General features: G+C 42.2%; 1 protein-coding gene across 2 annotated transcripts in view; it reads left to right on the forward strand.

The window, feature by feature from the left end:
- Positions 1-17,585, forward strand: part of LOC133543027 (WASP homolog-associated protein with actin, membranes and microtubules) — a 45,078-nt gene that overhangs the window by 681 nt on the left and 26,812 nt on the right. For both annotated transcript variants that reach the window (XM_061887384.1, XM_061887385.1), the window contains exons 2-8: positions 7,838-8,011; positions 10,100-10,250; positions 13,518-13,687; positions 14,866-15,067; positions 16,652-16,827; positions 16,890-16,976; positions 17,039-17,134. In XM_061887384.1, coding sequence (XP_061743368.1) covers positions 7,838-8,011; positions 10,100-10,250; positions 13,518-13,687; positions 14,866-15,067; positions 16,652-16,827; positions 16,890-16,976; positions 17,039-17,134 — 1,056 coding nt within the window. The remainder of the gene's footprint in view (positions 1-7,837; positions 8,012-10,099; positions 10,251-13,517; positions 13,688-14,865; positions 15,068-16,651; positions 16,828-16,889; positions 16,977-17,038; positions 17,135-17,585) is intronic.

Genomic DNA, 17,585 nt, shown 5'->3' on the forward strand with positions numbered 1-17,585 from the left:
TGACTCAGCGGCATCACTGCTGTTAGCAGCATCCTTAGTATATGTGTATGTAAATATGTACATCCATCCATCTTCTTCCGCTTATCCGAGGTCGGGTTGCGGGGGCAGCAGCCTAAGCAGAGAAGCCCAGACTTCCCTCTCCCTAGCCACTTGTTCCAGCTCCTCCCGAGGCGTTCCCAGGCCAGCCGGGAGACATAGTCTTCCCAACGTGTCCTGGGTCTTCCCCGTGGCCTCCTACTGGTCAGACGTGCCCTAAACTTAAACTGCAGCTCAGCTCGCTCACAGTTCTGGCTTGAGCTGAAGGCTAATTAGCTTTTAGCGTAACATTAGCTCATTTTGCTGTGTAGGATCGAAGAACTTTCACAATATCATGTTAGACCCGCTCGACATCCATTGCTTTCCTCCTCTCCAAGGTTCTCATAGTCATCATTGTCACCGACGTCCCACTGGGTGTGAGTTTTCCTTGCCCTTATGTGGGCCTACCGAGGATGTTGTAGTCGTTTGTGCAGCCCTTTGAGACACTAGTGATTTAGGGCTATATAAGTAAACATTGATTGATTGATTGATGTGTTAGGGACAGCAAAGCCCTGTCTGTCTGTCATTGAACTCCATGGTGTTCAGGGATGAATAGTCTCTCCTATTGCTATTGTACTATTTTTTAGATGCCCGAACCACCTCATCTGGCTCCTCTCCATGTGGAGGAGCAGCGGCTTTACTTTGAGTTCCTCCTGGATGGCAGAGCTTCTCACCCTATCTCTAAGGGAGAGACCCGCCACCCGGCCGCTTGTACCCGTGATCTTATCCTTTCGGTCATGACACAAAGCTCATGACCATAGGTGAGGATGGGAACGTAAAGTGACCGGTAAGTTGAGAGCTTTGCCTTCCGGCTCAGCTCCTTCTTCACCATACATGTTAGGGGTGTAACGGTACACAAAAATTTCAGTTCGGTACGTACCTCGGTTTAGAGGTCACGGTTCGGTTCATTTTCGGTACAGTAAGAAAACAACAAAATATAATTTTTGGGGTTATTTATTTGCCAAATGTGTAAACAATGGTTATATCCTTTTAACATTGGGAACACTATAATAATTCTGCCCACATTAATCCACATTAAACTGCTTAAAATTGTTGCTTTGATTAAATAAAATGACAAAACTTTTCTTCTACATATAAAAAGTGTAACATTGAACAGTTTCAAGTCAACTCATCATGCTTAATTTATTTCAGTATTTGGGAAGCCTGTAGTTGACTTTTATCACGTAAATGTTATATTTTTATCAACATGTGATAGCAGGGACCCTGCCATTCAAAACTAGGCTGCTACATTACTAACGATTCATGTAACTATAGCTGAAAAAATTGTACAATAGCAATAGGAGAGACTATTCGTCCCTGAACACCATGGAGTTCAATGACAGACAGACAGACAGCATGTGTGATGGTATGGGGGTGTATTAGTGCCCAAGGCATGGGTAACTTACACATCTGTGAAGGCACCATTAATGCTGAATGGTCCAAAGACATGCACCTGGGGATAGGCCCCTCCCACCTCCAAAGACATGCACCTGGGGATAGGCCCCTCCCACCTCCAAAGACATGCACCTGGGGATAGGTGGATTGGCAACACTAAATGGTCCCTAGTGTGTGAATGTTGTCTGTTTCTCTGTGTTGGCCCTGTGATGAGGTGGCGACTTGTCCAGGGTGTACCCCGCCTTCCGCCCAAATGCAGCTGAGATAGGTGCCAGCGACCCCAAAAGGGAAAAAGCGGTAGAAAATAGATGGATGGATGGTCCATACAGGTTTTGGAGCAACATCTGTTGTAACTCCCTCCAAACAATGGTTTTCTTGAACTGATTTATTGAAGGCTTCCTTTTTCTTCAATTCACCGTGAAAACTGTAATAAATAAAGCACGTAACAAACGTAACAATAATAACATGCACAGCATGTGGATCAAACATTTTACCAAGTAAAATGCCAACAAATGACAAACAAAAACCTCGTTGGCCTGCACGCTTCTTTTAGGAGGAAATTGTGATCTTCTGGCTCTTATAGCCCAAAGGCTGAAAGTCCTTGTGACACTTTTTAGTCTTTGTTATGATCAGTCGCTCTCTTTTCTCCCTTCTCATTGCATCCAAAAAATGTTCACTCATACCCGGAAGTAGCTTCCTTATTGCCGTTGACAGACCAAACGAGACACTTCAAAATAAAAGTATGCCCACAAACTTAACAAAAAGGCATGAAATGACATTTTTAACCATAGTAACATAAATAAAGCCTTCTTATGAACTTTTACACATTTTGGTTTAAATTCCCTTTTATGAAATGAACTTATCCTGTTTTCAGTGAAATAAAACAAATTGTAATAATTATTAGTAGCAACAGTTACATATGTTGTCATCCAAGCAACGTTATCATGGACGCCCCTGCTTATTTCAGCGAGGCAAGTGTTACAACAGCAAGAAGAACGTGGAGTTGGAATATAATTACAACACTTTATGTACATATTTATAATAATATTTACATATTTATATAATATGTAACTACAAGCTCCATTCACAGACAGAGTCCCATTGCTTTTATGAGCGGTCGAGCGAGTCAAAAGCTAATATATATATATATATATATATATATATATATATTTTTTTTACTTTTTATTTGTGGCGGCCGTAATTCTTTCGTGGCGGGTCGCCTCAAATAAATGAATAAATGCGTGGGAAACCCTGGTATATATATATATATATATATATATATATATATATATATATATTTATATATATATATATATATATATATATATATATACATATATATATATATATATATATATATATATATATACATATATATATATATATATATGTGTGTGTGTGTTGGAACGGCGTGGCGCAACCCGAGGGTCCCTGGTTCAATCCCCACCTAATACCAACCTCGTCACGTCCGTTGTGTCCTTGAGCAAGACACTTCACCCTTGCTCCTGATGGCTGCTGGTTAGCGCCTTGCATGGCAGCTCCCTCCATCAGTGTGTGGAAGTAGTGTCAAAGCGCTTTGACTACCTTGAAGGTAGAAAAGTGCTATACAAGTACAACCCATTTATCATTATAAATATATATATATATATATATATATATATATATATATATATATATATATAATTTTTTTTTTTTTGGGCTGTGAATCTTTGGGTGTCCTACGATTCGATTCAATATCGATTCTTGGGGTCACGATTCGATAATATATCGATTTTTTTCGATTCGATTCTCAATTCAAAAACGATTTTTATTCCCGATTGAAAAGGATTGTGTATTCATTCAACACATAGATTTCAGCAGGATCTACCCCAGTCTGCTGACATGCTAGCAGAGTAGTAGATAAAAAAAAAAAAAGCTTTTATAATTGTAAAGGACAATGTTTTATCAACTGATTGCAATAATGTAAATTTGTTTTAACTATTAAACAAACCAAAAATACGACTTATTTTATCTTTGTGCAAACATTGGACACAGTGTGTTGTCCAGCTTATGAGATGCCATGCAAGTGTAAGCCACTGTTCTTTTTTATTATTTTTATAAATGTCTAATGATAATGTCAATGAGGGATTTTTAATCACTATGCTGAAATCATAACTAATATTGATACTTTTAATCATTTTTGTTTCACTACTTTTGGTTTGTTCTGTGTGGTGTTTGTGTCTCCTCTCAATTGCTCTGTTTATTGCAGTTCTGAGTGTTGCTGGGTCAGGTTTGGTTTTGGAATTGGATTGCATTATTATGCTGTTGCTGTGTAGTGCTTTGTTGGATTGATTAAAAAAAAAAAAAAATTAAAAAAAATTTTAAATAACAAAAAAAATAATCGATTTTTAAAAAATTTGAACCAATTCTGAATCGCACAACATAAACAATTTGATTCGTATTCGAATCGATTTTTTCCCACACCCCTAACATATATATATATATATATATATATATATATATATATATATATATATATATATATATACAGTGGGGCAAAAAAGTATTTAGTCAGCCAGCGATTGTGCAAGTTCTCCCACTTAAAATGATGACAGAGGTCTGTCATTTTCATCATAGGTACACTTCAACTGTGAGAGACACAATGTGAAGAAAAAAAATCCAGGAATTCACATTGTAGGAATTTTAAATAATTTATTTGTAAATTATGGTGGAAAATAAGTATTTGGTCAATAACAAAAATTCAACTCAATACTTTGTAATATAACCTTTGTTGGCAATAACAGAGGTCAAACTATTACTATAGGTCTTTACCAGGTTTGCACACACAGTAGCTGGTATTTTGGTCCATTCCTCTATGCAGATCTTCTCCAAAGCAGTGATGTTTTGGGGCTGTTGCCGAGCAACACGGACTTTCAACTCCCTCCACAGATTTTCTATGGGGTTGAGGTCTGGTGACTGGCTAGGCCGCTCCAGGACGTCCAAATGCTTCTTACGGAGCCACTCCTTCGTTGCCCGGGCGGTGTGTTTGGGATTATTGTCATGCTGGAAGTCCCAGCCACGCTCTCACTGAAGGAAGGAGGTTTTGGCTCAAAATCTCACGATACATGGCCCCATTCATTCTTTCCTTAACACGGATCAATCGTCCTGTCCCCTTAGCAGAAAAACAGCCCCAAAGCATGATGTTTCCACCCCCATGCTTCACAGTAGGTACGGTGTTCTTGGGATGCAACTCAGTATTCTTCTTCCTCCAAACACGAGGAGTTGAGTTTATACCAAAAAGTTCTATTTTGGTTTCATCTGACCACATGAAATTCTCCCAATCCTCTGCTGTATCATCCATGTGCTCTCTGGCAAACTTCAGACGGGCCTGGACATGCACTGGCTTAAGCAGGGGGCACGTCTGGTACTGCAGGATTTCATTCCCTGTCGGCGTAGTGTGTTTTTGATGGTAACCTTTGTAACGTTGGTCCCAGCTCTCTGCAGGTCATTCACCAGGTCACCCCGTGTGGTTCTGGGATTTTTGCTCACTGTTCTCATGATCATTTTGACCCAACGGGATGATATCTTGCTGAAAGGATTTAGTAGAGAACATCCACCATAAAGTTCGGAACTTTTGGTCGCTAATAAAAAAGCCTTGCCTGTACCGGAAATAGCAGACGATGTGCGCGTGACATCACGGGTTGTGGAGCTCCTAACATCTGAACATTGTATACAATCATGGCCACCAGCAGCGAGAGCGATTCGGACCGAGAAAGAGACAATTTCCCCATTAATTTGAGCGTGGATGAAAGATTCGTGGATGAGGAAAGTTAGTAAGTCACTAAAAAAAAAAAAAAAATAGCGAAGGCTCCGGGTGCTGGCAGTGGTAGCGTTTCAGATGTAATTAGACACATTTACTAGGATCATTCTGGAAAATCCCTTATCTGCTTATTGTGTTAATAAAAATTTAGTGAGATTAAATGAGTAAAGCGGTTTGGGGCGGTTTAGCTCGGTTGGTAGAGTGGCCGTGTCAGCAACTTGAGGGTTGCAGGTTCGATTCCCGCTTCCGCCATCCTAGTCACTGCCGTTGTGTCCTTGGGCAAGACACTTTACCCACCTGCTTCCAGTGCCACCCACACTGGTTTGGATGTAATTTAGATATTGGGTTTCACTATGTAAAGCGCTTTGAGTCACTAGAGAAAAAGCGCTATATAAATATAATTCACTTCACTTCACTAAAGTCATATCTGAAAGTCGGATGGCTGCGGTGAACGCCAGTGTGTCGGAGAAAGCCGATGAAGGAGCCAAGATCACAGCTGCCTTTTTGACAGCTACAGGAGAAGGTCCGATAATGCACTGATGTCTCCGGTAAGAGCCGACAATTTTCCCATCCAAAAACTTGTGTATCGACGTAGAGAAACATGTTGGCTTGACCGCTTTGTGTTAAAGCTTCACAACAAACAAAGAAACACCGGCTGTGTCTCGGTGCTAAAGGCAGCTGCAATCCACCGCTATCACCAACAGCATTCTTCTTTGACGTCTCCATTATTAATCGAACAAATTGCAAAAGATTCAGCAACACAGATATCATAATTACTGTGTAATTATGTGATTAAAAAGAGACGACTTTTAGCCGCAAGTGGTGCTGGGCTAATATGTCGCCTCCAAACAATAACGTCACAAGCACGCATCAACATAAGCGTCATCATTCCGCGACGTTTTCAACAAGAAACTCTACGGGAAATTTAAAACTGTAATTTAGTAAACTAAAGCGGCCGTATTGGCATGTGTTGCAATGTTAATATTTCATCATTGATATATAAACTATCAGACTGCGTGGTGGCTAGTAGTGGCTTTCAGTAGGACTTTAAGTGGGAGAACTTGCACAATCGCTGGCTGACTAAATACTTTTTTGCCCCACTATATATAAGCGGTAGAAAATGGATGGTATATATATAAATATATATTTGTGTGTGTGTATATATATATATACATATATATATCCATTCATCCATTTTCTACCGCTTATTCCCTTTTGGGGTCGCTGGCACCTATCTCAGCTACAGTCGGGCGGAAGGCGCGGTACACCCTGGACAAGTCGCCATCTCATCGCAGGGCCAACACAGACAGACAACATTCACACTCACATTCACACACTAGGGACCATTTAGTGTTGCCAATCAACCTATCCCCAGGTGCATGTCTTTGGAGGTGGGAGGAAGCCGGAGTACCCGGAGGGAACCCACGCATTCACGGGGAGAACATGCAAACTCCACACAGAAAGATCCCGAGCCTATATTTGAACCCAGGACCTTCGTATTGTGAGGCAGACGCACTAACCCCTCTACCACCGTGAAGCCCATATATATTTATATATATACAGTACACATATATATATATATATATATTAGTGCATCTGCCTCACAATACGAAAGTCCTGCAGTCCTGGGTTCAAATCCAGGCTCGGGATCTTTCTGTGTGGAGTTTGCATGTTCTCCCCGTGAATGCGTGGGTTCCCTCCGGGTACTCCGGCTTCCTCCCACCTCCAAAGACATGCACCTGGGGATAGGTTGATTGGCAACACTAAAATTGGCCCTAGTGTGTGAATGTGAGTGTGAATGTTGTCTGTCTATCTGTGTTGGCCCTGCGATGAGGTGGCGACTTGTCCAGGGTGTACCCCGCCTTCCGCCCGACTGTAGCTGAGATAGGTGCCAGCGACCCCAAAAGGGAATAAGCGGTAGAAAATGGATGAATGGATATATATATATATATATATATATATACACACACACATATATATACACATATATATTTATATATATACCATCCATTTTCTACCGCTTATATACAGTGGGGCAAAAAAGTATTTAGTCAGCCAGCGATTGTGCAAGTTCTCCCACTTAAAGCTTTAAACTTGCGAATTATGCTCCCAACTGTGTCTCTTGGAATGTGTAATGTATTTGCTATTTTCTTATATCCATATCCTTTCTTATGAAGAGAAATTACCTCCTGTCATGACTTCTTTGACCACTCCCTGGACTTCACCATGTTGCAGATACACCATTGACCATCTACAAGAAGCTGAGCGTCAGTCTTTTTCAATCAGTTTAATTGTTGCTCGTTATGGTTCTAATCACATCTTCAGGTGTTTTCAACACCTGATTGAAAAGACCTTATTCAAATTCTGTTCTTAAGAGTTATGATCTTCAAGGGGTTGAATAATTTTGTCAATGAGATATTAAGAGAAATTTCCTTTTTTGCTATTTTGTAAAATACAGTGTTACAATTTAAGTTGCATTTGTCTATTTGACACATCTTTATTTGATATGATGTCACCTGCTGATAGTTGTCAGGCCAACAAGTGAATGTGTTGTTGTTGTTGTTGCAGCTGCTGCAGAGTCACGTTAGTGCCGACAACATGATGGTGCTGCTGCTCATCTACCAGCAAGAAGACCAAGTTTACCAGGACTTGGTCACAGTGGCCACCACCTTCTTCCAGTACCTGCTGCAGCCTTTTAGGGACATGAGGGAGCTGGCCTGCCTCTACAAGATGGACATCCTGGTAAATAACAACATCACACTTAAAACTACATCCTGGTAAATAACAACATCACCCTTAAAACTACATCCTGGTAAATAACAACATCACCCTTAAAACTACATCCTGGTAAATAACAACATCACACTTAAAACTACATCCTGGTAAATAACATCACCCTTAAAACTACATCCTGGTAAATAACAACATCACACTTAAAACTACATCCTGGTCAATAACAACATCACCCTTAAAACTACATCCTGGTAAATAACAACATCACACTTAAAACTACATCCTGGTAAATAACAACATCACCCTTAAAACTACATCCTGGTAAATAACAACATCACACTTAAAACTACATCCTGGTAAATAACATCACCCTTAAAACTACATCCAGGTAAATAACAACATCACACTTAAAACTACATCCTGGTAAATAACAACATCACACCTAAAACTACATCCTGGTAAATAACAACATCACACTTAAAACTACATCCTGGTAAATAACATCACCCTTAAAACTACATCCTGGCAAATAACATCACCCTTAAAACTACATCCTGGTAAATACCACCGTCACCCTTAAAACTGCATCCTGGTAAATACCGACCTCAGCCTTAAAACTACACCCTGGTAAATACCGACACCACCCTTAAACTACATCCTGGTAAATACTAACTCCACACATAAAACTACATCCTGGTGGATACCAACACCGCCCTTAAAACTACATCCTGGTAAATACTAACGCCACACTTAAAACTACATCCTGATAAATACCACCGTCACCCTTAAAACTGCATCCTGGTAAATACCGACATCACCCTTAAAACTACATCCTGGTAAATACCGACATCACCCTCAAAACTACATCCTGGTAAATGCCACCATCGCCCTTAAAACTACATCCTGGTAAATACCAACATCACCCTTCAAACTACATCCTGGTAAATACCGGCCTCCGCCTTAAAACTACACCCTGGTAAATACCAACACCACCCTTAAAACTACATTTTGGTAAATACTAACACCACACATAAAACTACTTCCTGGTAAATACTAATGCCACACTTAAAACTACATCCCGGTAAATACCAACATCACCCTTAAAACTACATCCTGGTAAATACCGACATCACCCTTAAAACTACATCCTTGTAAATACCGACATCACCCTTAAAACTACATTCTGGTAAATACCGACATCACCCTTAAAACTACATCCTGGTAAATACCGGCCTCAGCCTTAAAACTACACCCTGGTAAATACCAACACCACCCTTAAAACTACATTTTGGTAAATACTAACACCACACATAAAACTACATCCTGGTAAATACCAACACCACCCTTAAAACTACATGCTGGTAAATACTAACATCACCCTTAAAACTACATCCTGGTGAAATGAGCTTATAGTCACATAGTTCCCCTGGACCTCCACCCTCCCACAATACTATCCAACAGTTGTGTGTGTGTATTGTATGTCAAGTACAGTACTTGTACACAATACTATCAAACACCTGTGTGTGTGTATTGTACGTCGAGTACAGTACGTGTACACAATACTATCAAATATTGAGTGTGTGTGTGTGTATTGTATGTCAAGTACAGTATGTGTACACAATACTATCCAACACTTCTGTGTGTATTGTATGTCAAGTACAGTACTTGTACACAATACTATCAAACACCTGTGTGTGTGTGTATTGTACGTCGAGTACAGTACGTGTACACAATACTATCAAATATTGAGTGTGTGTGTGTGTATTGTATGTCAAGTACAGTATGTGTACACAATACTATCCAACACTTCTGTGTGTATTGTATGTCAAGTACAGTACTTGTACACAATACTATCAAACACCTGTGTGTGTGTATTGTACGTCGAGTACAGTACGTGTACACAATACTATCAAACACTTGTGTGTATATTGTATGTAAAGTACAGTATGTGTACACAATACTATCAAATATTGAGTGTAGGTCCTCATGCTGACCAAGGATCTCCAAGGGTCTGCTGAGTGAGAACTTGGAGACTCTGAGCAGAAGGTCTGGTTGAGTAATCCCAGTCTAAAGAGTTCTTTCTGCTGGTTCCTGCAGAAGAGTCTGGACTTGGAAGACCTGGGTCCTAAGAGGATTGAAGTCCTGGAGAAGGAGGCGGAGGAGTGGAAGACCAAGGCCAATGATGCCGAGTCTTCTATTCAGGATCTTACCGTCACTTACTTTGCACAGACCTCCAAGGCCTTGCAAGGTGAGTCGGACCTGTTTACTTCATAGTCCCTAGTCCACATGTGAGTCAGACCTGTTTACTTCATAGACCTTAGTCCACATGTGAGTCAGACCTGTTTACTTCATAGACCTTAGTCCACATGTGAGTCAGACCTGTTTACTTCATAGTCCCTAGTCCACATGTGAGTCAGACCTGTTTACTTCATAATCCCTAGTCCACATGTGAGTCAGACCTGTTTACTTCATAGTCCTTAGTCCACATGTGAGTCAGACCTGTTTACTTCATAGTCCTTAGTCCACATGTGAGTCAGACCTGTTTACTTCATAGTCCCTAGTCCACATGTGAGTCAGACCTGTTTACTTCATAATCCCTAGTCCACATGTGAGTCAGACCTGTTTACTTCATAGACCTTAGTCCACATGTGAGTCAGACCTGTTTACTTCATAGACCTTAGTCCACATGTGAGTCAGACCTGTTTACTTCATAGTCCCTAGTCCACATGTGAGTCAGATCTGTTTACTTCATAATCCCTAGTCCACATGTGAGTCAGACCTGTTTACTTCATAGTCCTTAGTCCACATGTGAGTCAGACCTGTTTACTTCATAGTCCTTAGTCCACATGTGAGTCAGACCTGTTTACTTCATAGTCCTTAGTCCACATGTGAGTCAGAACTGTTTACTTCATAGACCCTACATCTTTGTGGTGATGTGAGTGTTACATCTTTTTGGTGATGTGAGTGTTACATCTCTGTGGTGATGTGAGTGTTACATCTTTGTGGTGATGTGAGTGTTACATCTCTGTGGTCATGTGAGTGTTACATCTTTTTGGTGATGTGAGTGTTACATCTCTGTGGTGATGTGAGTGTTACATCTTTTTGGTGATGTGAGTGTTACATCTGTGTGGTGATGTGAGTGTTACATCTCTGTGGTAATGTGAGTGTTGCATCTTTTTGGTGATGTGAGTGTTACATCTGTGTGGTGATGTGAGTGTTACATCTCTGTGGTCATGTGAGTGTTGCATCTCTGTGGTCATGTGAGTGTTACCTCTTTGTGGTGATGTGAGTGTTACATATTTGTGGTGATGTGAGTGTTACATCTTTGTGGTGATGTGAGTGTTACATCTCTGTGATCATGTGAGTGTTACATCTTTTTGGTGATGTGAGTGCTACATCTGTGTGGTGATGTGAGTGTTACATCTTTGTGGTGATGTGAGTGTTACATCTCTGTGGTGATGTGAGTGTTACATCTTTTTGGTGATGTGAGTGTTACATCTGTGTGGTGATGTGAGTGTTACATCTCTGTGGTCATGTGAGTGTTGCATCTCTGTGGTCATGTGAGTGTTACATCTTTGTGGTGATGTGAGTGTTACATCTCTGTGGTCATGTGAGTGTTACATCTCTGTGGTCATGTGAGTGTTGCATCTCTGTGGTCATGTGAGTGTTACCTCTTTGTGGTGATGTGAGTGTTACATATTTGTGGTGATGTGAGTGTTACATCTTTGTGGTGATGTGAGTGTTACATCTCTGTGGTCATGTGAGTGTTACAGCTTTGTGGTCATGTGAGTGTTACAGCTTTGTGGTCATGTGAGTGTTAAATCTTTGTGGTGATGTGAGTGTTACATCTATGTGGTCATGTGAGTGTTACATCTCTGTAGTCATGTGAGTGTTACATCTTTGTGGTGATGTGAGTGTTACATCTCTGTGGTCATGTGAGTGTTACATCTCTAAGGTGATGCGCATGTTACATCTCTGAGGTGATGCGAGTGTTACATCGTTGTGGTGATGTGAGTGTTACATCTCTGAGGTGATGTGAGTGTTACATCTCTGTGGTGCTGTGAGTGTTACATCTTTGTGGTGATGTGTTACATCGTTGTGGTAATGTGAGTGTTACATCTCTGTGGTGATGTGAGTGTTACATCTATGAGGTGATGTGAATGTTACATCTTTGTGGTGTGTGAGTGTTACATCTCTGTGGTGATGTGAGTGTTACAGCTTTGTGGTCATGTGAGTGTTACATCTTTGTGGTGATGTGAGTGCTACATCTTTGTGGTGATGTGAATGTTACATCTTTGTGGTGTGTGAGTGTTACATCTCTGTGGTGATGTGAGTGTTACATCTCTGTGGTGATGTGAGTGTTACATCTTTGTGGTGATGTGAGGGTTACATCTGTGGTGATGTGAGTGTTACATCTTTGTGGTGATGTGAGTTTTACATCTCTGTGGTGATGTGAGTGTTACATCTCTGTGGTGATGTGAATGTTACATCTTTGTGGTGATGTGAATGTTACATATATGTGGTGATGTGAGTGCTACATCTTTGTGGTGATGTGAATGTTACATCTTTGTGGTGTGTGAATGTTACATCTTTGTGGTGTGTGAGTGTTACATCTCTGTGGTGATGTGAGTGTTACATCTCTGTGGTGATGTGAATGTTACATCTTTGTGGTGTGTGAGTGTTACATCTATGTGGTGATGTGAATGTTACATATCTGTGGTGATGTGAGTGCTACATCTTTGTGGTGATGTGAATGTTACATCTTTGTGGTGTGTGAGTGTTACATCTCTGTGGTGATGTGAGTGTTACATCTCTGTGGTGATGTGAATGTTACATCTTTGTGGTGTGTGAGTGTTACATCTATGTGGTGATGTGAATGTTACATATCTGTGGTGATGTGAGTGCTACATCTTTGTGGTGATGTGAATGTTACATCTTTGTGGTGTGTGAGTGTTACATCTCTGTGGTGATGTGAGTGTTACATCTCTGTGGTGATGCGAATGTTACATCTTTGTGGTGTGTGAGTGTTACATCTCTGTGGTGATGTGAGTGTTACATCTCTGTGGTGATGTGAATGTTACATCTTTGTGGTGTGTGAGTGTTACATCTATGTGGTGATGTGAATGTTACATCTATGTGGTGATGTGAATGTTACATCTATGTGGTGATGTGAGTGTTACATCTCTGTGGTGATGTGAGTGTTACATATCTGTGGTGTGTGAGTGTTACATCTTTGTGGTGTGTGAGTGTTACATCTATGTGGTGATGTGAATGTTACATCTATGTGGTGATGTGAATGTTACATCTATGTGGTGATGTGAGTGTTACATCTCTGTGGTGATGTGAGTGTTACATATCTGTGGTGTGTGAGTGTTACATCTTTGTGGTGTGTGAGTGTTACATCTATGTGGTGATGTGAATGTTACATCTATGTGGTGATGTGAGTGTTACATCTCTGTGGTGATGTGAGTGTTACATCTTTGTGGTGATTTGAGTGTTCTGTCTTCATATCCAGGTATGGTGAAGCAGATGGAGGAGGACAAGTGTCGCTTTGGAGTGGCTGCCTGGGCTTCTGCTGCTCCAAGGCTGGAGACCCTGCAGGTGTTGCTGGCTAAAGAAGGCCTGCAGCACATGAGAGCTTCTGAGATGTGTCTGAGCCGCAAGAAGGATGCCATCAGGGAGGAGGTGAACACATCATTGCAACACCTTCTTCTGTCCTCATGGCCAGGCTTTTATTGTGAAAAGACTCCTCACACTCTATTATCAAAATGACTTTAAAAGTCTTACATAAGTGTTGTCATGAAAACAACACATGATGTAAGTGTCTGAATTAGTTATATTAGCCTACTATCGAAATGACTTTAAAAGACTTACATAAGTGTTATAATGAAGACAACACATGATGCAAGTGTCCATGTTAGCTATATTAGCCTACTATCAAAATTACTTTGTGTTGCAGGCTGACACATTTTTTTGTTGACTGAAATGTAATATTAATACTACACATTTTTACAACATTAGAAAACATGAGTAAAACTTGTCTGAGGGTGAGATAACTCCTGGTAATGTCTTAGAATGGCCAAAGGTATGGATGTGTGTGTCCAAGTTAGACCGAAACCTCTTCTTCTAATAGATTTATTACAATCATTGCAAGCTGGGTAAAGTTTGCTGTGGTCTGGAACAACGGAATAAGGTTTGCTGTGGTCTGGGACAACATGGTAACGTTTGCTGTGGTCTGGAACAACACAGCACACAAACAAGTCTTAGAAATGCAGCCACTATTACATACAGATGAGACATGCAAATGTCAATTAAATACACAGAGGACATCAGTCAAGGAAATTAAAAATATAGCCACAAACAAGGCATAATGATCTAGCCTAAATAGCATGTTAGCATGGATTAGCAGTGACCAAATATGCCTAATTAGCACTCCGCACAAAATTCACCTTTGTGCATTCACGCACAGCATAAAAGGTTTGGTGGACAAAATGAGACAAGGTAGGAGTGGCATAAAACACGTCAGAGAAAGTTGTACATGCAAACAAACCACGGTGAGTTCAAGAACCGCTGAAATGAGTAGGACAAATCGGTGCTGACCAAATACTGTTATTAGTGAAGCATGTTGAATATAAACAATTTAATATTTTTAACAATTAGGAAGGTTTGTGTCATCTTTGTTCTCCTACACAAAGTAAATCAACACCAAATTATATTTTGACCTCATATTTTCCCATGTTTATACATTTTGGATAAAGCTCCAGAGAGCCAGTAGGGCGGCGCAGGTTGCAGCCCCGTGCTAGATGATGTAAGCCTGGACACTTGATTAGGGACAGCATGCTAAGTCCATGTGTTGTCTGCAGCTGGCCAGCTTGTGTGCAGGTCTGCAGGAGCAGAGGACTGGAGGTTCTCCTGCCGCCCACCAAGACCAGCAGCAGGTGGACAAGCTGGAGCTGCTCTTCTACGAAACCCAGCTGGAAGTCTACAACACCAAGTTGGAGATCCTGAAGAAGGAGGAGCAGCTGCTGGTGGCTCAGAGAGACACCCTGCGGCGTCAGATCCGAGGTATGCACACCATGTTGCTCACATAACATCACCTGCTCGCTGACTTTAATGAGGATGCCAACTACAGCAACCAGCTCTGCTCCGTCTTCTCATGATCTGAGCCTCAAACCTACTTTTCTGTCTCCACTAAAAGCTGCTCTCTAAAGTCCAATTGCGAGAAACATCATTGATGACACCTGAGCAGGTAACACTAGAATGTTGCTCAGCCAATCAGCTGCCAGGACAGACAACAGCGTGTAAAAAAGGAGTTGAGCTGTCAATGGAAGCAGGAAGTCAATCTCACACTCGGCCAATCAAACACAATCTGCTGGTAGAAGTGATACAGGTGTTGTGCAGCACTGATGTCAGATGGTTGCGTTACACACTTTTTCACACTCAGTCATGACCAGCACGCACAACACCTGTATCACCACCTGACATCAGTGCTGCGCAACACCTGTAACACCACCTGACATCAGTGCTGCGCAACACCTGTATCACCACCTGACATCAGTGCTGCACAACACCTGTAACACCACCTGACATCAGTGCTGCACAACACCTGTAACACCACCTGACATCAGTGCTGCGCAACACCTGTAACACCACCTGACATCAGTGCTGCGCAACACCTGTAACACCACCTGACATCAGTGCTGCACAACACCTGTAACACCACCTGCCATCAGTGCTGCACAACACCTGTAACACCACCTGACATCAGTGCTGCACAACACCTGTATCACCACCTGACATCAGTGCTGCACACCACCTGACATCAGTGCTGCACAGCACCTGTAACACCACCTGACATCAGTGCTGCACAACACCTGTAACACCACCTGACATCAGTGCTGCACAACACCTGTAACACCACCTGACATCAGTGCTGCACAACACCTGTAACACCACCTGACATCAGTGCTGCACAACACCTGTATCACCACCTGACATCCTTGCTGCACAACACCTGTAACACCACCTGACATCAGTGCTGCACAACACCTGTAACACCACCTGACATCAGTGCTGCACAGCACCTGTAACACCACCTGACATCAGTGCTGCACAACACCTGTAACACCACCTGACATCAGTGCTGCACAACACCTGTAACACCACCTGACATCAGTGCTGCACAACACCTGTAACACCACCTGACATCAGTGCTGCACAACACCTGTAACACCACCTGACATCAGTGCTGCACAACACCTGTATCACCACCTGACATCCTTGCTGCACAACACCTGTAACACCACCTGACATCAGTGCTGCACAACACCTGTAACACCACCTGACATCAGTGCTGCACAGCACCTGTAACACCACCTGACATCAGTGCTGCACAACACCTGTAACACCACCTGACATCAGTGCTGCACAACACCTGTAACACCACCTGACATCAGTGCTGCACAACACCTGTAACACCACCTGACATCAGTGCTGCACAACACCTGTATCACCACCTGACATCCTTGCTGCACAACACCTGTAACACCACCTGACATCAGTGCTGCACAACACCTGTATAAAGTGTTGTTGCAGAGCTGAAGGAGGTGCATCATGCCACAGGTGTACAGACATGAAGTGTTGTTGCAGAGCTGAAGGAGGAGGTGGTCTACTACGACGTGTGTGAGGATCCAGAGGAGCTCCAGAACATGGTCCCTCAGCAGACTGAACCTCCTGCTGTGGCTCAGCTGAGGAGACGTCTGCAGACCCTGGAGACCAAGAGAGGCCACACCTGTGCCCGGCGGGCTTACCTGCGCAACAAGAAGGTGGTGCTGATGATGAGGTAGAAGCAGCAGGAACTAACTAACCTGCCTCCAAACTCTTGCAGGAGCAGTGTGTGGACGCACATGAGCAGAAGCAGCGGGCCGCCAAGAACACCTCCGCCCTCTTCACCCACCACCATCAGGTCCACTTGGTACGTCGCCATGGCAACCTCTGTCTCCTTGCCTCATCTTCTTACCTGCCTGCCGTCTGCAGAAGCGAGAGAAGAGGAAAGAGGAAGAGAAGAGGAGGAAGCAGTTTGTGGACCAGGAGCGAGAGAAGACTCTGAGCAGATTAAGGTCCTTCAGAGAGGTCAGACATGTTTACCACTACCAGTCATGACATGTTTACCACTACCAGCCATGACATGTTTACCACTACCAGCCATGACATGTTTACCACTACCAGTCATGACATGTTTACCACTACCAGTCATGACATGTTTACCACTACCAGCCATGACATGTTTACCACTACCAGTCATGACATGTTTACCACTACCAGTCATGACATGTTTACCACTACCAGTCATGACATGTTTACCACTACCAGTCATGACATGTTTACCACTACCAGCCATGACATGTTTACCACTACCAGTCATGACATGTTTACCACTACCAGTCATGACATGTTTACCACTACCAGTCATGACATGTTTACCACTACCAGTCATGACATGTTTACCACTACCAGTCATGACATGTTTACCACTACCAGTCATGACATGTTTACCACTACCAGCCATGACATGTTTACCACT

Source organism: Nerophis ophidion, linkage group LG25, assembly GCF_033978795.1.
Source record: "Nerophis ophidion isolate RoL-2023_Sa linkage group LG25, RoL_Noph_v1.0, whole genome shotgun sequence".
Lineage (NCBI taxonomy): Eukaryota > Metazoa > Chordata > Actinopteri > Syngnathiformes > Syngnathidae > Nerophis > Nerophis ophidion.